Raw genomic sequence first — 26808 nt, forward strand, 5'->3', positions numbered from 1 at the left:
ATAATTCCTCAAATTCTCTGCAGACCACAATGCCACCAATGTTTCTGAGCACAAATGTAAGCATTTGGAAAGAAAAGACAGGGGTAGCCATTCAAAGTTGGGATATTACTCCATGACATCCTGGTGGGTGATGCTGGGAAGCAGGTGCTCTTACCATCATTTCTCAGATGTGTGTCATTGTTGGTGAAGTAGTTGTTATTGTACTCTTTGGGTCCAGTGTTAAATTATCTCATTTTGATAATAATTTGTTGCATGGTAGTGTATTTCATACAGTTTCCTTTAATTCACTGGAGCATGTAATCATGCTCAGTCAGCCTCTCTGGTGGGGTAGTGTTTCTCAGCTTAGGCAGACCTAAACAGGGTATTCTGTCATGTATTGAGTTGAAAACCAGGCTGTTTTTCTACAATCAAAACGATCTACATGTATCTATGTCATTCTACCACATTCTTCAAAGCCTGAGCTGGACTTGCTCTCATTTGCTTGCACATCTGCATTATTTGCCCACTGAATTTTCCAGGGCTGCAGACCTAATATACTCGATGCTGCCTTTGCAACAAATACTTTGGAGAATACTTTCCATGAAGTGGACCAGTCAGGCACGTAAAATGGATCTATGGAAGAGATACTCACATCTCCAAAAGTGTAGATAAACTGGTGAGTCTATGTCCAGAGAGAGGAAAACTGCATGGAGGCAGGAAGAAGACTGTAAATAGACAAAAGCTAAATAAGCAAGTATATGAAGGGGAAACTTGGGACCCTCAGAGTTCCATGAGAGAGTGCCTACAAACTGTAGGGTTTGTACTTAAAACTTTGGACTTTACCAGGAGGGTTTTTTGGTACTGAATGCAAGATGGGGTGTGCAGAGCATAGGAAGATGTTTCGATGGAATCGATGTTCTGATCAAAGGGTTTGGGAATGCGAATCAGTCGCATGAGGGGAGATGGAGAGGCCCTGAACTGTTTCCAGTGGCAGCCAACTGCGGGCACAGGTTCCCACCATCCCTTTACCCCATCCTTTTGAAAGAACTCTGACCTATCTCACCTGCTTTTGGTCAACTCAGCACCATTTGTGCTCATTTTAGCATGGCCTGAGTGAAGAAGGAGTTAAGACAAGACAGGCCTTCAGTCCCCTGAGGACCTCGGCCCACCACAGGGGCCAGGGAATGGCCGAGACTGCCCACCCAGGGTGTGTGTGGCTTCAAAGTATCCCAGGATTTTGGGAAAAACTGACCCTCCACCCACCATCTCGGCTGCTAGGTGCATCCCAAACCTGAGGGGAGATGGGGGGGGGGAGGGAGGCAAGGGTGAGAAGGGGGCAGGGGGACGGCATCCAGCAGGAGCCGGCTGAGGCACCGTTGCCCGGACTTTGTTAACTCATGGTGGAGGAGAGGAGGAAACTTTCGCTCCCCGAGGAGGAGCAACCTCGACCTCGATCACGGGGCCCCTAGCCCGGGGGTGGGGGCCGGGGCTCAGAGGGCAGGGTCGGGTCCGACCCGACCCGACCCGACCCGACCCGATCCGATCCGATCCGATCCGATCCGATCCGATCCGATCCGATCCGATCCGATCCGATCCGATCCGATCCGATCCGATCCGATCCTCCCCTGCAGCCGCGGGCCGGCGGGGGCCGTTCCTTTTCTCGGGGAAGGGAGGCGAGGAGGGGGCGGTGGTGATGTGTGTGTGTGTGGTGGCGGCGGCGGGGAGGGAGGGAGGGTAGGGGCACCCCGCCCGGGGGCTGATTGGCCGCCCAGTTTATAAGAGGTGCCCGGTGGGGACGGTGGGATTGTTTGCTGAGGCTGGAGAGCTCCGCGGAGCCGCTGGCCGCCTCTGGAGCCGTCCGAGCGGAGCGGAGGGGAGCGGTGGGGAGCTGAGATGCGGCGCGCCAGCCGAGACTACACCAAGTACTTGCGCGGCTCCGAGGAGCTGGGCAGCGGCGCCGCCCACGAGAGCGCCCCGCCGCCCGCACCGCCGGCAGCCCCGCTGCCGGCACACCCGCACCCGCCGCCCGCGTCCCGCTCCCTCCTCGCCGCCCTCGTCCTCCTGGGGCTGGGGCAGGTGGTCTGCAGCGTGGCTCTCTTCCTCTACTTCCGAGCTCAGGTAAGCGGAGCCTCCGCTGGTCCCCAGAGACGGGGTGAAGGGGGAGGTGCAGCCCCTTCCCGCCTTGGCGGTGAGAGTTGGGCGCTGGCGGCAGCCCCATGAGGAGCGGCCGGGCAGGTTGGGAGCGCGCACCTCGCAGCCTTTTCGGAAGAGGCGAAAGGTGCTGGCGTCAGTGGGCTTGAGGAGATAAATTTAAAAAAAAAGGAGAGAACGATTCTATCTGACTCTGGATTTGGCCCAACTGGAAGGTTCTCAGGACCCTGCAGGCCTTTGCCGTGTCCCGGTTATGGAGCTGCTGTTACGGAGCTGAGGTGATCTGTACCTGAAGGGTGCCTAGAGGAAGGCTGGCGAGAGACTTTTTACAAAGGCATGTAGTGATATGAGAAGGAGTAATGGCTTTAAACTGGGAGAGAGTACATTTAGATGAGTGGTGAGACACTGGCATGGGTTGTCCAGGGAAGTTGTGGATGTCACCTCCCTGGAAGTGTTCAAGGCCAGGTTGGATGCGGCTCTGAGCAACATGGTCTGGTGGGAGGTGCCCCTGCCCATGGCAGGTGGCATGGAACCAGGTGATCTTTAAGGTCCCTTCCAACCCCAACCATGATTATGGGTAGTGACTGAGCTCAGTGGTGCATACTAAGGTACAGGGTTTCTCAGCAAGGTTGGATGCCATGGGGCCCTGACTTGGGAAGCAGCTTAATGACCCTTCACACGGAGTCTCTTGGGGCTTTGGTTTTTAATCACCCACTGTCAGTTATTCACTGGAGAGTAGTTTGACCAGGCTGAGGTCTTTTGCCACCAGGAAAAATGTCTTCAAGGGAAAAAAAAAAAAAAAAAGCCAGCACACAACACCTCTTGGGATTGTTTGTCCTTCAGACTTCTCTGGGTCACTGCAGAGTGGGGTCTTTGCCTTTGTGGCATCATCCGGAGGTGCACTCTGTAGCTCAGGAGCTCATTTCTGGGAGAGAGCGGCCCCCTCGCCCTCCAGGCCACAAGTCTGCCAGGGGATGCATCTGAAGAGGCAGCGGTGTGCATGGAAAGGAGCATATAGGGAGGTATTGCTGCGGGGGAGATAAGGTGAGAGGCGGTTAGGATTTCGGAGAGAAGAACAGTCTGCTTCTTGGAAACAGCTCGGCTGGCTGCCTGGATTCAGTCACTGCTGCATCTCCTACCCACTGTGGCTGAGCCCTCTCGGAGGAAGTGGGGGACTGCCGGCTGGTTGCTGCTCAGGGCTGGGTGTCAGCTTTCTGCTCAGCTTCTCCATCAAATACGAATTAATTCTGTTCACACAGGTCTCACTGCCTTCATGGAAGTGGTACTTCTGTTGTGTGTACTTCCCATTTGAAGTCAGAGGGGAGTGGAAACCTGTTTCTTTCGGTTTACTTTCGAGGTAGATGCACTTGATCTTGATGTAGCGGTCTGGATTTCTGAGCAATGTGCACTCCAAAAACAGGTGTTGCACAAACCTGTGCTCACTTAAACGGATGGATGACTATCAAAGATACAGTAACGATGCTGATCATTTATTATGCAGACCAGGTCGTATTTTCTTACTGACAATGGCTTTGTGTTTGCCATTGTAACAAAAAGTAAAACAGAACAGCAATAGAGTACTTAGTTAATCACATCCCGAATGCTTCAGAAGAGTGACATTTAATTTCTGGGGCTCATTGTAAAGTAGCTTAAAGCTCCTTGTTTGCTTGACAGTGAAATAAATTAATGGCTACTTCAGCTTGTGGCCAAGAAATGTTTTTCAGTCCACATCTGCATGAATTTGAAGAAATGACTGTGTCAGAACGTAGCTCATAAAAATGCACAGCTATACATTGATTAGTAGGCAAGAGAGCTGTTGCAATCAAAACAACTAATCCAAGTGTACTTCTTGAAAACCCTGTATTTCCATTCTTCTTACCTTCCACCCCCTTATTAAAGATCCTTACTGATAGGTTTATGTCAGTGCTTCACTCATTACAAACAAAAGGGAAAAAGAGCTTTCTTACCATAATGACTATTTTTCTTCTGCTAGCTTGATTTAAAAAATTACATAGTCTCGGTGTAATTCTGCCTTTGGCAGCTTAAGTCTTGCCAGTTTCATGTTATTGTAGATCTAGAATAATGCTGTTGGATGGAGTTCTTTGTAAACTAACTTCTGAAACATCTAAAAGAGATAAAGTAGCAAGATGTAGATTTAACTGAAGTAATTCCCTGAAAAATTTCTGATGGAGAAAATGTCTCCTTTGTTATCACTGAAAATTAGAATAATAAATATACTTTGGCAGTAAGTAATACACAATAATAAGGTAATCAATATCCGTTCCTCTATTTCGTGTTGTGAAATAAGATAGATGGAAACATATAGTAGGTCCTACAGCAGTTAGGTCTTAGCTGAGTCTCTTATAGATTGTTTTATTTACATGGGACATAATCTGACCTCTTTCTTTTGAAAAGATTGCTGTCAAATTTGGTTTTAATAATCTTATCTAAAATTGTACTTTTAATAACAGAAACGTTGAGTATTTTGTTAAAATAATGGGAAGTTAATAATACGAGCTGTGCATCAAAAGATTTTAGTGACTTGGTTAGTGAATTAACCAAACATGAATTAGAAAGCTAATAAAAAAAGTTACATGTTTTACAAGTTCTTAAAAACCCTACTGAAGAGCCTCAGTAAACTCTGACTCAGTAAACTCTGACTCAGTTTTACCGTACACATTTTATCTGTATTTGCATAAAATCATTTGGGCTGGATCATGACACAGTAGAAGCTGAGACAATAGCTGAGGTTTTGGTTTTTCCTTAGGTTTTGTTTACTTTGTGGCTTGAGAATTTGGAATTTCACAAGACACATAATTAAGACTGACACTAGGTTTTCATGGGTAAACACTTCTGTGGCCAAGAAATAATGCAGCATAATGCAAAGGAGACAATGAGCTAATACATCTAAAAAGAAAGAAAAACCTAAGAAATTAATTTTACCAGCGTCCCAGTAGCAGTGTTCTGAAATGTAAAAAACATTTAAGATGTTCTGGCTTTTCTTCTTGGACTATGCAACATACTGAATCCAAGAAATTAAACACTAACAAAATGTATTGGTTTTGAGTGTCTGTACTTCATGAGGAATATTAGCTCATGGTGAATGAAAATGCCATGAAAGTTTAGTTAGATACTTGGGGCAGCTGGAGATCATGATGTAATAGAGACTCATGCACAGCACTTTCATGAGTAAATGCTAAAGTATTGCTTCCCAGAGTGTTTAAACTCTTCTTTCCGGCCCATTTCCTTAATGTACTGAGATCATAAAAGGGTGGGAATTTGGGTCTAAAACTGACTGAACTGAAGGGCAGTGGAACAAGCTGGAAACGCTCAACCAGATGTGGGGGCTGGATGTCTTAACTCCCATAGTTTAGCCTTGATGTCCCAAGATTTTCCATTTTTCCTATTGAAAAAAAAGTCTGGGCGATGCCAATGTTAAGTATTCTACCATACTAAAAAATTCACACAAATAGGGAAGTCATATTTTTATTGTCATTTCATGCATCTGCAGAATTTTGACTTTCCTTATGGTGTGTTTTGAAACAATCATCTTTTAGACTTCATCTGAAGTTTTGGGAATGTTCTAGAGCAGTGGCCAACAGAAAACAGCTTGCTGGGAGACAATACCACTTTTTTGGACTCCTGGAAGGGCCCCTCTGGTGGTTAAGAAAGATCATGGAGTACCAAGTTTATTAGTTTAATTTTGAATTGTTTAATTTTTGAAATTAGTTTAAGTTTGAAAATAAGTGTAAGTATAAATGTTTTTTGTAAGCAGTAAATTTAGTGTAAGGAGTAAATACAGAATGAGATACTGTAGCATTGCATAACTGAGGCAACATTTAATAGATAAAGATGGCTGGAACACATTTTATCTTTTAAAATCAATGTTTTTAACATTGGAAAGTTTGTTTCTAATTATTTAAATTCATTTGGTTGTATTCTCAGTGCTGGAGCTCATTTGGCTGCCCCAAGTTAAATGAAAACAGTCTGAAGGTGCAACTAGAATGATGAAAATTAAGGGGCACCAAATATTATCTGATTCCTAGGTCATACACAATGGATGGATTCTCAATAATAAAAAAATAAATTAAACACTCCTTTTATTACATAGGTTGCTATCTATAAGGAATTTAGCTTACTCAATCTGTTATAAGTCTTTTTCCAATGTTTTTTTGTTTTTTGGACTGTTTTGTTGGGGTGGTTTTTTTTTTTGATCTTGATGTTTCTTCCAGGTAATATTAACCTTAAGGACTTCATGCTGAAGGTCTCTGTGTGTTGCAGGTTAGCAGGTTGCTTCCTGTAGACCATTCTGGCGTTTCATCTGGCTCTTTAGAAGTTCTGCTCAGAACTTCTCAGAAGAACTTTTCTCCTTGAAAGTTTTTCTTTGCATCACTTCTTGCCCACAGTCAGTGCTTGGTAATGTGTCTTTACAACCGTGGTGGTTCAATATATGTTCTTTATAAAGTTATAAGACACAGGTTTTCTGAGAATGCCTTTTCAGACAAGCAAGCTAAGGTCCCTGGTTAAATGTGGTGAAGACTACTATTCTTTGAAAAAGGTAAGGGCAATCAGGTGGGTGAGATAGTCTGAAGATCTGAGCTTTACCTTATCAAGCACTGGATCTCTATAGAGACTTGCATGTCTCAGGATGTGATGCTGCACAGCTTTAAGTTGCTGAAGTGTTTCCATTAAGGCTTAAATCTTTTAACTGAAGGCACAGAGATTTTGGCTGTCTTAAGGCTTCAGGAGGTAAACTTTGATTTCAGTAAGTGCTTCTGTACAATCTGCTGCTACAGTTCTAGCACAGAGTGATTGCTGATGGGTGAGAGCTGTCTTTGCTACTTATGATTTGCCATGGTGGATACTCAGGCCTTGACAAATTTCGTGATCTTTGTGTTGTAAAATCTTGTTTTCTTGTCTACTTCTCAGAAGAGAAGTTTAAATAAATCCAAAACTGGGATGATAGTTTCTTGCTAGCAGAATTGCTGATAAAAATAAGTATCTATTGGCAGTTATGTGCTGTGGCTATCTCTCTTCTCTCTTGTGGTGCATTTGGAGGGAGTTAAGGGACATCTGCTGAAGACCCTAATCCCTTCAGGTCTCAAACAGTCCCAAAGTAAAAGGCTGAGTCTGGAACAATGGGCTCTGTTTTGGGTCCCTCAGTACCAGAGGTGTATCAGCAAACTGGGGAGAGTCCAGCAGAAGTCCACTTTGATTGGTAGGGACTGCAGTGTACCAGAAATGGACAGCTGGATTTTTTGAACCTCAAGAAGAACAGACTAAGATGAGGGAAGTTAATCACCATTTTTAGCTACCTGAACATGGAGCCAGGCTCTTCAGAAGTGATCAGCAAAAACAAAAGACACAGACAAATTGCAGCAAGGAGTACTGTAACTGGACATCAAAACCAGTGCTTTTACACAATAAAAGTGATTAATTTGTAGCACAGTTTGCTAAGGGAGATTGAAAGTAGCCTCCATTGATGCACATTCCACCAAGGTTCTCTAGGCAAGGCTTTGACAAACCTGACCTAAGTTACAACTTGACCCTGCTTCAAGCAGGGATATGGACTAGGAACTACCAGAGGTACCTTCCAACATAGGTCATTCTGTGTTAACTGCCTTTTAGCAGCTATTGGTAAACACTTTGTGCTTATTTATTTTTTTCTTTCAGTTTCTGTTTGATTTTCTGTGTTCTGGATACTAGTGAGAGTTTCAGGGGAAGATGTTTTATGAGTTCAGTTTTACAGTAGTTAAAGCTAGTACTGCCTTCCTGCTGTTTCACAGAATGGTAGAATGGTTTGGACTGGAAGGGACCTCAGTTTCATTCCTATGCTTGTCCTGGCTCTGGTGCTTGTCTGATACCTGGAGTGAGTTGGTTTCAGGGTGCTAATCTTATCTAATCTAATCTTTCAGGGAATTACAGCAACCAAAATTCATCCCAGGTTAATGATGTATAGAAGTGGAGACTGAGAACCAGGAATTAAGTTTTGCGGTGAAGATGAAACCACAAAGGTGCTAGTTTTAATTGCTTCAGCTGTTACTGGGGCTGCACTGTGCTAGCTGACTTTAGAAGTCATTAGTGTAGTTTTTTTAATCCTTAATTCATGGAGCTGTAGTGGCTACACTTGGATTTTCTTTTGTGTTAGGCTGTTGTCAGGCCACCCAAGGAAGGTGTTGCAGCCTCCAAGATGTAACTCATCTCCACCCTTCAGCATAAAGCTGTGGTACCTTCTGATCTTCAGGTGAACCTTTTTTGACCTGTCTTATTCCAAATCTGCGGGGATAACCGAGGCAGCTAAACCTAGTCACGGGGGCTGACACTGATCTGAGAGAATCAGGCAAATAGCTCTCATCTGGGAAGTTCAGCAGAAAGATGGTGGTGGAGGAGGCAGCATCTGTGCAACAAATGTTTCTCTGCAGGATGTTCCTGTTGGGTGGCTGCCTGGGCGGTGTGGGCTTAAGTTCACTTCTGTCATCCTAATCTTATGCTTTTAAATCTTTTGGGGGGTCAAGAAGTCCATTTTATATTTGTGTGAACAAATAATACAATGTGTATGATTCACTCTGTCTGTTTTATGTTCTGCAAAACTTCTTTTGAGATTCAGTTTTGTTCAGTGTCATGTTGAAGGAAACTGGATGCTGGTCAGGCACTATCCATAATATCTTGGCATTCCTTCATTGTGATTGCAAATAGTGTATTGTCTTTTGTAACTCTTAGATAAATTTGTTCCTTCCACCTTATGCAGGAAGATAGAAGTAAATGTTCTTTGTTAGACAGCTGACAGAAAACTTAGACAAGGTTTTGAGTGCACAAACCCTTTAAGCCTAAAGTAAAAGTGCAGTAAGTACAAGATGAGAAAACAATTGCTGAGAGTCTTAAGCTATCTCTCAAAGATGGTGTGGTCAATATCTCTTGAGTGTAAAGTATATGGAGTGTGGGGAGGGAGGATGAAATGGCTTAAATAATGTTTGCTCAGTTAAACTCAGCCGTGGCACAGATTGTAATCCATGAAATAACCTTCCAATTTATCCACCTGGCAGGAGTATTCTTCAGGAGTATTCTAAACTGTATTTGTATTCTAAAGTGTATTTGATTCAATCACAAAGACTGATCACTAAAAATATCTCCCAGATTATAGATTTAACAGTCTTTGTCCCTTGATGCAGAGGTGTCCTGTGGTACAGTTTTATCATCTTTTGGTCTTTCTGAATTTGTGCTGTCTTACCTGGTGACTGTTTTGTAGAATAATGCAGCAAAATAGTTTCACTGGGAATTGGCTTCTGCTCTTTTTCTCCATTTGAAAATGATGTCCTAGATATTCATACTTTCCTCTTGTTCATCTACTTGGCATTTGCATGCTGGCTGGCAAACTTTAGTTTTTACAGGTAGGATGACTGTGTATGTTGCCTGCTAAAATAATTGTGATACTGCAATGAGTGGTCAAAAAACTAGAATTCAGGATTTACTGTAAGAGTGTCTTTAATTTGTAATTGGTGTTTTTACTTTGTAAATTTGTGTAATTTGTCTTCATTTTTTGAAAGCCAGTTATCCAATCTAAGCTAATGAACTAGCCAGCTCCAGAAGATAATTCATTCTCCTCTCTCACCTGCTTGTTAGATAAAATAGAGGTTCATGGGGGAAATTTTTCTGCCTTCACTGTTTACAGTGAAAATTTAAATAATAAACTTAGCTAGATGTCAGACTTTTAGATGGCTGAAAATTATGGCTGACTTAAGCGATCTTAATGTGTCTTGGACAGACACTTAAAACTGTGGTTGTTTATCTTTTTATTTCAGATGGACCCTACTAGGATTTCTAAAGAACATGCACACTGTGTCAGAACACTTTTTGGACATCAAGAAAACACAGATTTGCATGATACATCCTTTGAAAATCAAGAAGTGAAATTAATGCCAGAATCATGTAGAAGCATGAAACAGGCTCTCCAAAGAGCTGTGCAGAAGGTAAGTGACAGACAGACTATGTTACTTTATTTAGTGCTCCTGTTGCACTTAGAGCAATTTTTCCAATATCTCTATTCAGAGGTAAGTTCTAGAAAGTATTTTCTGATAGTTGAGGAATACCTGACTTTGCATTCAGGATGATACTGTGTTTGCTCACGAAGCTAGTAGTGATTAACAAATTCGGTATTCAAACACATTTTATTTTTTATTTTCTTTAAGTAAGGAAGACTTTAGCATACACCAAGGAAACTATGATTGCAGTTAGTTTTTTTGTTTTTCTGACATTTGGATAGGCCCGGATGGTAGTGATTTATCCAAGTATTTGTATAGCTTTGCCCACAGTTTGAATGTTCATAAAAAGGAGATTTCCACTTTTTTCTTTTTTTTTTCAAAGAAGTCTTCCTGTCTCTGTTTCTGACAAGATTTTTTTCCATGTCAAGATGATCAGCAAGCAAAATACTGCCTGAAAGACAGAGATTACATTTGCCCTTACTTCCTCTTGCTTCTTACTCTCTGCAACCCAGAGTAGGGATAGTAACTCCTTTTTCTTTTTTTTTTTCTTCTCCCCACTTTGCTTGTTCTCTCTTGTTTGCAAACCATTCCTACGCTGGCAGAAGAGCTGCTTTGCCATAGCATGTAGCAGCTGCTTTGGCCAGCAGCTGAGAATGACACCTTGATCACAGACACAAATAACAGTAGCTAAACAAGTCAGCCCCTGTGAAGAAGCCTGGGCAAGCTGGATTTATATCACAACCACCTGTTACTGCAGTTACTGCCTTTAATATCTTTGTGTGTTCATGACAGTGTTTAGTGCTAATTGCAAGCTATTTAAAAGCTGAATGTCTGCTGTGGCAATTGGTTTTCCTGGCTTGCCCAGGTCCATTACTGCTGCTTCACATCTGTCTAAGACTCAGTTTTTCATAAAGAATGCTACACTAGATTGACCTGGGCTCATGTACACTTTACAGAATAAATTGTACTTGAGTTAATTATATGGTAATTATATGCATTAGCATTAATTCTGCTAATGCTTGCTTTTAATGGAGGACCCCAAGTGACTGATCTTTTTGTCAACAAAATTTAAACCTACAAGTTCATGTCCTGGCCTGCTTGCAAGCCATCTTCTTGAAAATCTTCAGGGGTAAAAAAAAATAATTTAACTCTAGGATATGTTCTAGCATTTTATAAGCTGTCTCACACTACACTTAATTCCTCTTGTGTTCTGGTAGTAGACTGTTTGTCTCTGCAGCTCTCAGGACAGAGTGAGGAGCTTGTTACAGTAAGTGAATGGGAAGCCCTATATTCTGGTCCTTTGCTGCTGGTTACTCAACATAGGCATTTGCTTTACTTGAGGCTTCATATCCAGCCATGCTGGATGGAGGTTAAATGCTGCAATGTCTGTGGCCAAGATAAATAGTGAGTAGGGATAACTTTTTTATCTGATGACCATTAGTTTGAGAACAATAAAATTCCCCTTGCCAAAATAATCAGACTCTGAATTTCCTTTGAACGCAGCAGAATCTATAAAGCAGCTGGGTCAGAGTTCTGGATGCTTTGTCATCATGAATTGATGACAATGAAAAACAGGAAAATATTTGCATCTTTTTGGTATGTCAGAGAAGTGAAAGAAATGGTGTTAAGGCAAAATTATACCTTATGTTCTGGAAGCTCTGCCTTTCATTGGCTCAGAAGGGCAGAGATGCAGTTGAATCTTACTTCCAGTTGTGCTTGTCCTTTATGTAGTGCACCCAGTGGGACTTGAAAGAGATTTTCTACCCTCTGTGCTTTCTTCACTTTCCTGAAGGAGACTCTAACCTGTGTGTGTTTTAAGTACAAGTATCCTTGTTTGAATTGGCAGCATGCTAAATGACTGAAATGAAACACTTGAAAATACTGTTTAAGTTTTGTGATTTTTTTTTTTTTTTTAATATTTTGTATTTTGCAATCCAAGCTGCTCAGGAAATGAAAATAGACAACTTGCTTTTGCTCAGGCTTATGGTCTGGTTACTGCCTATAGCTTACAGCTTACTGCACTGGTTCTCATCTGTTTTGTTTGCACACCTGTAGACCTAGTACTTAAATCTGAAGCAGGGATTGATGTTGAAAATGAAAGTGCTTTGATGAAAACCAGTGTAGTAGGGCTGCAAGGCTGGATCTAGAAACATTTGTCTTCTGAAAAAATAGTGATAAAATATTTTAATAAAAAACTAATGGTAAATTCCTTAGCACATTTCAGGATGAAATTACTGCTCAGGGAGCAGCTTACTCAGTAGAAGTTAAATTTTCAGTATTGTGTACAGAATTTCAAGCAGACAAATAATACACTTATCCACCCTGTCTGCTTCATTGCTTGCATGTAATGCTAAAACTTTTTGAGAGTCCAGGTACACTAACCACCCTTCTTATGAAGTCTGTTACCAGCCTGAAAGAACTGCAAACATGTCCTGGGACAATTCATAAGTAACTTTTCTTGGCAATACTCCTGGCTTCTAGCAGCTTGGGGAATTCAGGAATAAACTACTCTCACATGGCAACAGAGTACTTCCAGTGCAGCACTTACACAGATCTATATACTTAAGAAAATTTAAAAGATGTGTAGTGATGGAAAAAATCAAGTTTTCATGGGTGATTGCTTCAGGTTGTTAAAATTTCAGTTTCTATTCTGCCACCTTACATGGCTTTTTTTTTTTTTTTTTTTTTTTTCTGCAAGCAGTAGACTGGAGATGTGCAGATGTGCTGCTTAGGGACATGGTTTACTGCTGGACTTGGCAGTACTGGGTTAACAGTTGGACTTGATATTTTTAAAGGTCTTTTTCAACCTAAATTATTTTATGATTCTATGACTACTCCTTTGGATAGAGGTTGTAGTGCTGATATTTAAATTCTTCTCTGATGAATATTGGTTCATGTACTCTCTGTTTCACTTCCTCCTTGACTGTCATACTTCAAATTGCTGCATTTTCTGCAAGATAACCAGGTTCTTCTTCCTCATATTAGCTGGACTTAAAACACTCAGACAGCAGAGGAAACAACTGCATATAGGAACTTTAGGATCACAGCTGAAGCAATACATGTATGTCCAAAAGGATTCTCTTCTGGGGCATCTCAAAGGTAGATACAGAAATACTGTAAAAGCCAAAGAAGAGGAAAAAATGTTCACAAATATCATGTGTTCAAATGTAGCCTTGTCTCTGCATCCTTAGCGTTGGAAATAACCTGAGGATCAGGAGCTGTTTGGGCTTTTTTTGAAGAAGAAGAAGCTGAGATGTTAGGTGTTAAAACCTGCAGCCTGCAGTGTGTGAGGAAAGAGCAGTTTCCAACTTTCCAGAGGCTTGGAGCATGATTTTAGGTTTTAAAATGTGGAAGTTTTGTAGCTTCCCAATGGCCTCTTAAATGTTTTGGATGAAGGAAGAAAAGTTTTTTGTGACTGGATGCTTGTTTGCTGTTTAGACAGTGACTGCATGAAGTAGGCTGGAATGTGGGAAGCAGGCCAGCAGAGTAGACTTGGTGGGCAGTGATCAAGTGACACAAAAGTGTAGAGGTAGAACTTTTATTTAAAACTAACAAAGTGGTGTGATTTTTGTGTAGAGATTTTTCAACAGCTTGGTAGTACGCATGGTTCTGTGGGTGAAGGTTTTAAGAAAATATTTTCTTGGTAATATTTCTGGTAATCTTTTGTCTGCAGTTTTCTTGCTGTTGTAACTGTCTTAATGACAGGTTTTGTTGAGCTGTTTCTTCTTTCTTAATGGTAGTATGCCTTCTCATTAGGTATGAGATGCTTAAAGGCATTTGGGTGCTAAAGAGTGCAGCTGATACTTTAAAGATTTGGAAAATCCAAGCTCTTAATGCCTCACAGTAAAGATGATGCCAGGGGATTTTCATAAACCCACCAAGAAGCCATGTTTAGACATCTGGATATCTTCAGACATTCACTGAAAAGTGACCCCATCAGGATCAGAAGCAAGTACATGCTAAAATGCTGTTCTGACATAGGTTGTGAGTTGGCACCTTGGAACTGTAGAAACATGAAGTGAAAAATCAAGAGACATGTTGAACTAATACTTCAGGAGGGAACACACAGCTCCATTTCTACTGTCTAGGGTCTAGTGTGTATATTTCAGCTTCCTTTGGGAAGTCTGGGCAGCAGAATAGAAAGGGATATCCAGGTTTTGTGGGACTGGTCAAATCAACTGAAGAACTAGTTCAGAGTTCTCATGTGAGAACTGTTCAGAGAACTCAGGTGATGGAGGATTTCTGCTTTCTGACCACAGGGCAGTCACTTCTAATCCAATAAGAAGCACACAGAAGAAGCAACAAATTGAGTGTGTTAGTGTTGGGCTTATGCTTATAATCTCCCTTTCATTGTAATGACACTTGTGTTCCTATTTGCATATTAATTGCATAGCTTCAGAAAGACCAAAAGAGAGTGTTTCTGTCAGAGAGATGCTCCTAGGAAACAGGAAAGTAGGCTCAAGACCAGGAGGACAAGGCAAGTGGTGGACCCAACTTCTTGGGCTGCTGTTCTCCTTATCAAGTGGTGATGTTGCAGAGGAACAGCACCACCACCAGTTAGAAAGAAAAGTAGCTTGGACTACATTTCATGAGGTCTGCAGCCTTTCTGCAGGGAAGATGATCTCTGTAAGGCTGTACCCAGCTGCTCAAGCTAGAGCATCTTTGGAAATGAGCAGAAGCAGAATTCTGTACCCCTAAGAAAAATGCAGGTTGAGAGGAGGATAGCAGTTGGCCAGTTCAGGGATTTCAAGGTCTGTGCACTTAACAACTGCATCATTTTAGTACCAGTTTAGATAATGGGATTAAAATGATGCAGTTAAAAAGCTCAAGTATGGCTAGAGGCAGATGCTGGTGTGCAGCTCCTAGAATTGAGTTTCATTTTCATGCTTCTAGAACTGACATTGAAGTAGGAAGATCAGAGAGGGCAGGTGAATGTGAATGGGGGAGGTGGACATGAGTTTTGCTTCTTTTGATGTTGTAATTATTCTGCTTCTCATCTTTGCAGCAGAAAGCATTGTAATGATTCTTATCTACAAAATCAGCGTCTCTCTGCTGAAGTATTGTGCTTTGATAGTCATGCTACAACTTCCACACTGCTGTGGCTTTTCATTTTGGTTTAACATTTAAACACATACTGAGAGGAGAAAGTGAGAGTAGTAAATGCAGCAGCAAAGGTATTACAGATTTCACCGTGGCTGCAAAATAATATAAAAGCAGCACTTCAGGTGTTTTCAAAGCAGGATTTCAAATTCTACAGCACCACAGTGATTGAGGGCACAGTGGAACATTGCTGATTCAGCCAAATAGGAGATGTATTGCATATATGTGGTATTGAGTCTTATGAACAGCAATATGTGAGGCATAAAGACAAATCAAAGGACCACTCTTAGGTTTCAAAGATGAGATATGATTTGCTATCTTCAGCAGAATGTTTCCTTTTACTAAACATCTTCTTGCCTCCATTGTATGAGGTGTTCTGAATAGCAAGTAGAATATTACCTCTGTTGATTTGTGGGTTTTTTTGTAAAAATAGAGATGAAGAGAATAACAGGGGAGCAGGGGACAGAACTGATGTCTGAACTATTATAACCAAGACTCAGTCCAGGTTTACAACAAGAACAGGCTGGTTAGATTTTTGAAAACTGATGTTTGGATGTTTCCTCAAGAAGAAAACAGATGTGGATCATTAAAAGCAAGGCTTTTGTGGTGCCTGATATCTGTTATTTTTGCTGCTCTTGAGTTTGGGTAAAACGGGTTTCATTCATGCTAAAGTTCATCTGCATATTTCTAAACTCTGGCACCCAGTTCATTTGACCTGGTACTGATGTGGAAGATGCTTAATCCTTCTGCATATCTCGTTGGAAGTGAGCATTGATTTTAAAGCCTTTTAATCTTGCAACCTTCCCTGTTAGTGATCAAGTGTAAGGGGTGGAGGTTTTTATTTACCTCATCATTTGCCCTGTGACAAATGAAATTCAGAACTCAGCTTTCCTTAGTTCTCAGTATGTATACACACTAGTCCCTATGTAGGACTTGCCTCTTGTCACCTTTTGACCCCAAGTAATTAAATCACTTCATAAACTCCATTGTTTTATGGGATCCATTCTTAGGGGCCATTGTTCCATTATACCGAGAGAAATATTCCAAGTGCAAAAAGTAGAAAAAGTTGTAAATGTCCTGTCACCACTACCTCAGTAGATTATTCTGTGATCAGACACACCCTCATTCCTGTCCACCTTTATCAGATGTACTGCAGAGAGAAAGTAATTTGATTGTGGCAGCTAAACTGTGTGTTCACATGATACATTGTGTAAATATGCAGCTGTGCATCCCATATATACAGATCCCACATATACATACACACAGTTGTAATAGTGCAAACTTGCTGCACTACACAGTGTTATGAAGCAAAGGCAACGTCAAAGCAATGACTCTTTCTCATTTTAGGAAGTCCAGCGTGTCATGGGAAGAGCACCACCAAGACCAGAAAAAGGTAAGTGCTGATTTATGAGCAAGAAATATTTTAGTTCTACTGAACTTGTATTTCTGATGTAATGCAATCTTTTATCTCTAGCTGCAATGGAGGCATTAGGAATGGATCTGTACAAGAGAAGCAAACCTGAGAAGCAGCCTTTTGCCCATCTCATTATTGATGATAAGAATATTCCATCTGGTAAGTTCAGCTTTAAGTGAACACTTCCAATGCTACTATAAATGTGTTAAACAGTGAAGTATACAAAAATAGTTCAGAGATATCAGCAACAGATTGGGATTTCAGAACTGGCTTGAGATATTAAGAATAAATTAGATGCTTTAAGGGATTTCAGAAGCAGCAGGGGGATAGCTCCCATTTGCCTCAGGTATCTTACAGCAGTGTGCTGTGTGCCTGTTTCAAATGACCACTTTTCATAATCAGGCTGCTTCATTGTGCTGTCTTCAGGTAGGAAATGAAAATATGGATTGAATGCTGTCCTCTGAAGTTCCCTGTTTTCTTTTGCTGACTGGGCCAAACTCACACTAGACTTCAGCTATAGGTGGCATACATACACACAGATATACCCATAGTTACAAGGATATGCAAGCACAAAGATTTGCCAGAATCCAGATTTTGCAGTTTTGAAGATCTTTCTCTTCCCTTGAGTCTAAGTTTTTTTTCTTTTGGTGGTGTTTTCTGTTGTAAATTTCAAGAATGTTGAATTATGGCCAACAAAACTAATTTTGTGTGCTGAAGTGGGTATGTACTGGGTAACATAGCATTTGTCTTCAGGATGGATGTGGAAGCTGAGAATCTTGCATGAATACATAACACAACACTCCAGCTGCCCATCAGTGTAAGAACTTGCCATAAAGGAAGCACATCTTTCATTTTGAGGTGTTGAAAGCCTAGATCTGCAGTCCCAATGTCATAACTTGCCTGCTAGTATCCTGCCCTCTGTGGGTACATTGCACTCTCATAGCATAGGACTGATTTTATAGCAAGTGTTTCCTTCTGCTAATGGGATGTCGAAAAGGTTTTGTCATATTCCATTCACTATTATGTTGCAGGGCTGGTACAGACTTTTTTCCCTGATGTTCAGACATGCCAGAGCTTCTCAAGGGTCTGTCTGCATCCACCTAGTCCAGCAGCAGGATGTTAAAAAATCATAACATTGTACTCTGAGCAACAGGGTACAATGTCACTGTTCCTGTGGGGTTTTATCTGTAAGAGGATGGATGGCATTCTTTTATCTTGCCAAAGCTCTTTTTCTCTGCTTACGGGTATCTTTGGATGGCTTTGGGAATATTCTTGTTAGGACAATATGGGGGAACAAGACATGAGTCTGCCTTGGAACATTCTCTGGAGGAAAAGATTCATTCCTACAATTTTAAGGTATCTTAGTGCTGTTTCCTCTTTTTCCCTGGGGCACTGTCAGTTGAGATTTTTCTCTCTGTTTTTGCAATACAACAATCATAGTTGGTGTGGTAGAAGTAAACTGGAGTTTATTCTGAAGCTATCAGAGAGATGATCTCAAGATAAGGTGGGGCATTGATCACCACTGACATCTTCCTCTGAAGATGCATACATCTTCATGGTACATATACATTCTGCAGTGCTTTTGTTCTATTTAAAGACAACCTATCTATACCTTGCTTTTGTTCTATTTAAAGACAAAATGCTTCTGTACACAAGAGGCTTGCTTCTTGCCTGGAGAGACAGGATTCTTTCTCCCTTCAGGTGCATCAGCACTGCCAAGATCCAGAGCTTTTTAGCAGAGGTTAAACAGCTTGTCAGATGGCAGTCAGAACTTCTACAAGCTTTCTGATTAGCTCAGGTGCCTCCTGACAAGTGAGATTCTGGCTATGTAGTATCATTGCATCTTGTCTTAGTATTTTGTCTTTGGAAGGACTTAATTAATTTGCTAATTGTAAAGACAGATCACTTATATCTACAGAAGCAGAGTCTTGTGAGTGTCACACTTTGTGAAATCCACCTTTTCCTGTGGTGAATTCATTTGCTGTCTACCTGGATGTTGCTGCAAACTATTTTTATCAGGGCTACCAGCTGATAATTTTTGTTGTTATTCATCACTGCATTAACCTTCTTGGGAGTGATGTAGCACATCTGTGGCATTGCTCTTGCTTTCTCTCCACTTTTTATTTCTAATGCCACAGGCTGCAGAAGCTCTCAGAAATACAGTGCCTGTGACCACAAGCTGCTTTCACACAATGACAGGAAGTTAGGGGCTGGAAGGGGTCTTGAAAGATCAAGTCCAACCCCTCTGTCAGAGCAGGGGGTTGTGTAGGAACTCATCCAGGTGGGGTTTGAATGTCTCTAGGGAAGGAGACTCCACAACCTCCCTGGGCAGCCTGTTCCAGTGCTCTGTCACTCTCTTAGTAAAAAAAAATTCTCCTTGTGTTTATATGGGACCTCCTATGCTCAAGCTTATATCTGTTGCCTCTTGTCCTATCATTGGGCATAACTGAGAAGATCCTGGCACCATTCTTCTGGCTCTCTCCCTTTATGTATTTGTAAACATTAATGAAGTCACCCCTCATTTTCCTCTTTTCTAAGCTGAAGAGACCCAGCTCCCTCAGCTTTCGCTCTTAAGGGAGATGTTCCACTCCTTTACTTATATTGGTAACTCTTCTCTGGACTCTTTCAAGCAGTTCCTGATCCTTCTGGAACTGAGAGGCCCAGAACTGGACACAATATTCCAGATGTGGCCTCACCAGGACAGAGTAGAGGAGGAGGAGAATCTCTCTTGATCTGCTAACCACCCCCTCTTAATGCACCCCAGGTCCCTTTCCCTTTCATTGCTCTCCAGAGTACCCCAGCCTGTACTGGTTCTTGGAGTTGTTCCTACACAGGTGCAAGACTCTACACTTGCTCTGGTTGTAGTTCATTAAATTTCCCCCTGCCCAACTCTCCAGCCTGTCTAGGTCCCTCTGATTGGCAGCACAGCCTTCTGGGGTGTCAGTCAGCCCTCCCAGCTTTGTGTCATCAGCAAACCTGCTGAGAAGATGCTCTGTCCCATCATAAATGACATTGATAAAGATGTTGAACAGGAATGGACCCAGCACTGATCCTTGGGGTACTCTGCTGGTCACAGGGCTTCAGCTGGACTCTGAACAATGTGATCACCACTCTTTGAGCTGCTGCTTTGTAGCAGTAGTCAAAACTGCTTTGTTTCTCCTTGGAGCAGATCAAGCCCTTACCAACATGATGAACTGAACATACTCCCTCCTGATGTGGCAAATATGGCTTCTGCCTCTCTTGGAAGGTCATGGCCAGGTGTCAGTCATGAGCTTCATTCATTGTGGGAATTGTAGCAGTGGAGGGGCTGCATCCCTATGGATAGTTGGAACTCTGAACTTAGTGGTTGTGAAGCACTTTAGTATCCTGCTCACTGGTTTGAGTCGGTAACCACTTGGCTGGGTGGCCTGGAGGTTAATGATGGGAATAAAAGATGAAGAATTTGCCTGAAGGTGACCAGGAGGTTTTCTTTCCCATCTTGTTTTCTTTGAATACAAATGAAAATTTCTGTTTTCTTCCCCTGATTCCTTACCCTACATGTCTGAAATCCTTCTAAATTGTTCTCTGCCATCTGTGAGTCTGGACAGATCTGCTCTTAGTATTTTAAGGTTCTCTACTGTCATCACCCTGAGCCAAAGTAAACAATGTCTGGAAAAAGAAATAAATTAGTTAATCAAACAGGATTTTATTTTTGGTAGGTTGCCACTAGATAGCCTTCATGAGGGGGCACTGAGCAGTGTTTGTGAGAGGACATTTTCCTTTTACCTGGTCTACAGGAGTATCAAGCCCCAAACTGACTTCTGCAGCTGGAGAGAGTGCGAGGGAGGGGGAAAATAACTCTTCCCAGATCTTGGTATCCCCACCCATCCCCAGAAGTGGTTTGGCTTGCTGTGTGTATTTTTTAGGTTTGCTGCTTTAGGTTAAAACTGGATGCTTGCTGGTTGCTTTTTACCAGAGCTCATTATAAATTCTGCCTAAGTTTCAAATGAAAACATTGAATTTTGGTTTACAAATTGATTATAGAAATTAGTCACAGTCTAAAACAGAAAATAAGGAACAGAAATAAATGTAAATGTTAAATGTATCAGTTGGTAAGTGAGTTGATACCTTTAGTTGTTTATGGAAGTACTGTATTATTTCCAGCTATTTCCAGCTACAGGTTTGGCTTAGCTGCCCTTTGCCTCCACAACAGTTTTTCAGACAAACAGTGCTTTGGTCTTTCCCTCAGGCTTTATTTAAGTCTGAAAGCTACCAGGATGCAAACAGATTACCCATACAGGGCTACTTTCTTCTCTGTTTTGCTCCCATCATCTTCTCACTAATTAATTTTATTGAAACTCATTTTTATTAGTCTTTGTTCATGCTCACAAATATCCAAGATGTTGTTTTGATTTGTCTTCATTTACCAGAAAACCTGTGTTGTGTTGTCTTGTGGTGTTTTTTTTAAATGCTTTTTGCCAAGGAAACTTATCTTGCTCATTATCTATCTGACCTCTTCTTTATCAATGTGACTTACCTTGAACTGTTTTATTCATGTCTCCTTAGTAAATTTTATCAGAGAACACACCACATTACCTTTCTGACTGTCCCATGGCTTGGGTTTTGCTTCAGAGTTTCTGATACATGGACAGCTAATTTGGCACTTCTAGCACTCCAGTTCTTTCTTCTGCCTGTATTTTGGGATACTGATTGGTGATGTCTCCAAGTTTGAGTGCATTGCTATCAGAAGTGCTGAGATCCTGCTTGCTCCTTCCATTGAGGGTTGCATGGCGTAATTCCTACCAGTGCATCTCTGCATTGCCTGGGGATCACCTCTTCTGAAGCTCTGAACTGTTCCAAAATGCACATCTGCCTCAGTTAATAGAATAATAGCATTCTGATAGAGTCTGGAAATTCCAGAAGTTACCTAGGTTAATTCCCTGCTCCATAACAGATGGGTTGATCTGATCTTCAATCTGTTCTTGGCCCGTCCTGCCACCTGACCAGGGTGAATGATGCATATTCCAAAAAACCAAAACAGTGAACAAACTGCACCAAAAGCTTCTCGCAGCATCTCAATTACAAGTGACCGTGGAATCTGTTTTCTTTCACTCCCACCAAGAATTCAGGTTGATGATTCATAGATATGATTCGATGATTTCTTCAGAATTGCTACTTGGTTAAGACTCATAACTAAAAACCTTATTTGCCAAGTGAATAAAATTTATCTAGCAACTACCCAGTCTGCCAGCAGTCAGTCCCAGCACATCAGCATGCTTTCCTTTTCCATCACCTGTTCTGTCTCTCTGATCTGCCCTTCCACTGATCCAAGCAGGGACTGCTTGCCCATCCTCCTCATCTTGAAGGTAGCCCAGGCTCCCTGGGACAGTGTTTCTGGCAGGCTTAACACTGTGCACAGTAAGTTCAACAGCTGTCCCCAGTGTTTCATGGGTGTATTCTGGTACCCCTAGCTCAGTGTCTCTTGCAGGTGAGTAATTCCAGACTTAAGATCTTGCTTTTGATTCCAAGTAATTGTAGGGTTTTTTTGCACAGAAGATGATTTCTCTGTATGTTTTTTCTCGTATAATTTCTACCTGGTTGCACTGGGACCATAGGGGAGCAACTATTTATGACCTCCCTTTGACAGCCTGAGCTTTGCTCAAGACTTTGTGGAAGAATGCCAGGAGCTTTTTATTCTGGACTACTATTAAAGTATTCCTCTCACATGCAGAAGTTACTTGCCCTTGGCAGTTAAGGAAGACTCATAGTTCTCAAATTCCCCTGTCCCTACTTCCCCTAATATTTTTTTGCACAAAAAAAATTCAGGAAGCATCTTTTAAACTGATCAAATATACCTGGGGCTTTCCCCTAGCACACTTGTGAGCACTGATGGTTCTGGAACATGCTTCAGCTTGGAGAGGAGGGCACTGGACTCTGCCATATGTCCTGGAAATTTTGGTGGGAATAGATTGACTTGATTTGATCTTGGGAGAATATGGTACTGGATATTCCAAGTGGGCATTTAAATGCACTGGGAGCCTGAGGTGTGAGGTCTTCTGGTGGACCCAGTGCTGGGGGTGCCTCAGAGGGAGCAAATGGAGTCTTGTGTGCTGAAAACTGCTATTGGTAGGAGGACAAGTTTGCCAGATCTCATCTCTTGTGTTATGCACTGAATAAATAAATGGCAGTGGCTTGTGCCTATCAGGAAGGGTCAGGGACTCTGTGGCTGTCTCAGGACAGTGCTGTTTCCTCTGTGGCCATGCCCGTGGCCCTTGGCTGGACCTTCTCCTCCTACTCTGCTCAGTGCTGGTCAAACCACACCTGGAGTACTGTGTTTGGTTTTGTTCCCTGCTGTACAAAAAGATGCAGACAGGCTGGAAAGGGTCCAGAGAAGGGCCACAAGGATGATCAGAGGTCTGGAGGACCTGCCATATGTGGAAAGGCTGAGAGAACTGGTTCTGTTCATCCCTGAGAAGAGACAGCTTAGGGGAGACCTTATTGTCATGTACCAGTACAGAAGGAGTGGCTACTAAGAAGGCAGAGACTCCCTCTTTGTAAGTAGTCAGATGGAGAAGACAAGGGGTAGTGGGCACGTGTTACTTCTGGGCAGATTCTGATTTGACTCCAGAAGAAAATTTTTTACCAGGAGGACAATGAACAATCAGAGATTGGAATAATCTCCCAAGGGAAGTGGTGGATTACCCCACATTGGACAGTTTTAAGACTCAGCTTGACAGGGTGCTGAGTCACCTCATTTAAACTATATTTTTGCCTCGAAAACTAGATGATCCTTCCAACCTGGAATTCTATGATTCTGTGTGATTCACTGTTACCTATTCCTCTATTTTTGCAGGCAGAGGCTGTGAGATAAGGAGGGTGCTGTAATGGGATGGTGGTGAAGCTGAAGAGGTGGAAAGGACTGTGGGATGTGTGCTTCAGGGCATGCTCCTCAACAGAAAATAGCATGATAAACCTCTACAAAATACATGTGCTGCAGTAGCAATGCTGTCTGGGCTGGTGTTGCAGGCTGCTTCTTAACACTGTCACCAACACCAAACTGGAATGTCAAATATGGTCAGGTTTGGAAGAAAGAAAGACTCAACTTCTCTCCCTCAGTGCCTATCTGACCTCCTGCCAGGCCATCTCTTAGGACAGTCTCAATAGCAGAATTGTAGAATACTTTGAGTTGGAAAGGAGCCAGAGGAATCATCAAGGTCAACTCCCTGCTCCTTGCAAGACTATCTCAAACTAAACCATATGACAAAGGCTGTTGTCCAGGTGCCCCTTGATTTCTGACAGTGCCATGACCACTTCCCTAGGGAGCCTCTTCCAGTGAGCAGCCACCCTCTCAATGATGAACCTTTCCCTAGTGTCTGAAGAACCTTTTCCTACTGTCTAGCATCTACATTAAATGACATCTTAGATTTTACTGAACCTTCCAAGAGGTGATAGAGTGTGGATACTTGATGATAGCACCCAGGAGGTTCCTTTTGGGCCAGAGTTGCTGGGGGGACATTTGTACTCATCTGCATGAAGTTAACTTTCAGTGCAGTGCTGAGCTGAGAAACTAATCAAAGCATTTCCAGCCTCTTTTGGTGTCTTCACAGAGCATTCAGTCACCTTATCAGATAAGGGACAGCTTCCTGTTTACTACACCACCACCATCATGCAGATAGACCTGAAGGGCTTACCTGTGCCTGTTAGAAATAATTCAATAATCCCTGTTTCCATAGGTTAATTCTACTAAACTCCATTTTTTTGTTGTCAGATTTAGTAACTGTTATGTGTATATTTTGATTCCCACATACATAATGCTCTATGGAGAGACAGGGAGAATATTATAATTTCTTCCCTAATTTGTGGATCTGCAGCTTAAGACAACTTGAAGGGGATTGTTATCCTCCAAACACGGAATATGAGCTCATTGTTTCTAGTTTTAAATTTATGTTACATTAAAATAAATAAATAAGAAAATAAAAATAATAAGAAATATAGCAGTGCATCCAGAATCACACCTGTCTTCATAAAGCTCTTTTTTCAAGACCTTCCATTTGATTTTAGACAAAGAATCTGAGTTCACCTGAATACCTTTAATTGCCTAGCTATAAGTATTTGTACAGTTATCAAAGAATTAGGGTTGTGCTCTGGGTCTCTATCCTAGATATCTAGGGTATTATTAAACCAGATTGAGGAGTTTTATTTTGGTATAAACATTGTTTCTCTACAAAAAGGTTTGTTGTGTCATAAATACTTTGAAGTGCTATTTAAAGCCCAGACAACTTAACTGTGTAGTTTTAAGATGCACAACTGTACTGATTTTTTTGCCACATTTTTATTGTTCTCAAATGAAAATGTGTTTACCTTCTTACCACTCCAGTCACAAGAACATGAAATATGGGAAGGATTCATAAACTCTCTCCTTGGGAAATTATCAGTTCAACTTGTTTTCAGATTTTGTTTTGTTATTCCTTGCAAACACTTTCAGGTTAAAGACTGACAGCAAGATTTGCTGATTTTTCATTAGAAACTTTTCTTTTCAAGTCTCTCTCAAGTATTTGTTACTTGAATAGAGTTTTAGGTGGAATGCAGTTCCTATAATGAGCTTGTTCCATTATTGCTGAGCTTAATCAAACTATTGGCCAAGGAAATACTTTGTATTGTGATCTAGCAGCTGTTCTGGTGGGAGGGTGAGCAGTTGTAAATAGCAGGCTAAATATTGCACTATGTTATGAAAAAGGAAATGTCTTACGAATTTTTATACACTCTAGCCTATAAAACTGTTTATTCCTAAAGCACAGGGATTGCTTTTTGAATACAGAGTTTTATTAAATGTTTATAATGAATTATTTTTTCCTCTCTCTCCAGGAACTCGCAAAGTGAACCTCACGTCTTGGCATCATGACAAAGGCCAGGCAAACTTATCAAACATGACATTCAGTGATGGAAGCTAATTGTTAATCAAGATGGATTTTACTACCTGTATGCCAACATTTGTTTTAGACATCATGAAACTTCAGGAAGCCTGACTAAAAGAGGTCTTCAGCTGATGGTGTATATGACTAAGACAAACCTTAAAATAAGGCGCTCTGATGTGTTGATGAAGGGAGGAAGCACCAAATACTGGTCAGGGAATTCAGAATTTCATTTTTATTCTGTCAATGTAGGAGGGTTTTTTAAATTAAAATCTGGTGAAATGATAAGTATCCAGGTTTCAAACCCATTACTACTGGATTCATCACAGGAAGCAACTTATTTTGGGGCATTTAAAGTGAGGGATTTAGACTGAATATTTCTTTAGCGTGCAGAAAATTGTTTGGGTTTTTAGTGGTCCAGAAACAACTTGAAAACAGAACTGAAAATCTTTTGCAACCCAATTGCATCTGTGTAAGCAGTGTGTTTCTAAAGACATGTTTTTTACTCTATGCTGACTCCAACGAGAGTCCTGCAAATACACAAAAGAGCAAATTACAAAGTTCTCCTGATTCAGTCTTACAGCAGTTTTACTTCATAAATCTCCACTGGCTTTGGTAGAGTAATTAGGACCTTTGCATTGCAGTAGTCAAAAATCAGAACAGATATTATTGGACTTCCATTTCCAAGCTCTGCCCTGGCTTTTTAACCTGTGCTCCTCTTACTAGGTTTGGTGCAAACATAAGGCAGGACAGAACTTGGCCCCAGACTTGGATTTAGGGCTCTATTTTGCTTGGGATTGAGCACCCGGACCCTGAGACAGCAAAGGTGGTGAAAGTATGACTAATCCCATTGCATTTGATGGGGTTTTTCACATACTTGGTTAAGCCTCTTCTTGCTTTGCTGGATTAGGGTTGGTGAGCTCAGGCTGTGGCAGAAGTGAGTTGCAGAACACCCTAAACCCTTCATCTTAAATTTGTACCCTGATTAAAAGGGCTATTCCAGGTCATCTGGCCTTGCAGTTCTAAAGCATAATTACAGGTCATTTTTATTATTGTTGCACAGTTAATTACAAATGTAGACTGCCAAAATACAGTGTGCCTTTGAAGTATTACATTGTGCCAGAACCTGCAAAGACATTTTTTAGACAAAAAGTATGTATTTTTATATTCTGTAATATCTAAAGTTATATTTCAGGTGTAATGTTTTCTGTAAAAGAAAGTGTAAATTATATTGTCCTATAGTATTTGATACAAAATATTTAAAATCTCTTGCTGTTTGTATATTTAATGTTTT

The 26808-nt window shown here is 41.5% G+C and overlaps 1 protein-coding gene across 1 annotated transcript; it reads left to right on the forward strand.

Moving 5' to 3' along the window:
* Positions 1 to 1872: 1872 nt before the first annotated feature.
* Positions 1873 to 25888, forward strand: TNFSF11 (TNF superfamily member 11). Its single transcript, XM_008492458.2, is given in 6 exon segments — positions 1873 to 2097; positions 9930 to 10097; positions 16557 to 16602; positions 16684 to 16782; positions 25468 to 25545; positions 25548 to 25888. Coding segments are annotated over 6 exon segments (957 nt in total).
* Positions 25889 to 26808: the final 920 nt, after the last annotated feature.

This window comes from Calypte anna, chromosome 1, assembly GCF_003957555.1.
Source record: "Calypte anna isolate BGI_N300 chromosome 1, bCalAnn1_v1.p, whole genome shotgun sequence".
Classification (NCBI taxonomy): domain Eukaryota; kingdom Metazoa; phylum Chordata; class Aves; order Apodiformes; family Trochilidae; genus Calypte; species Calypte anna.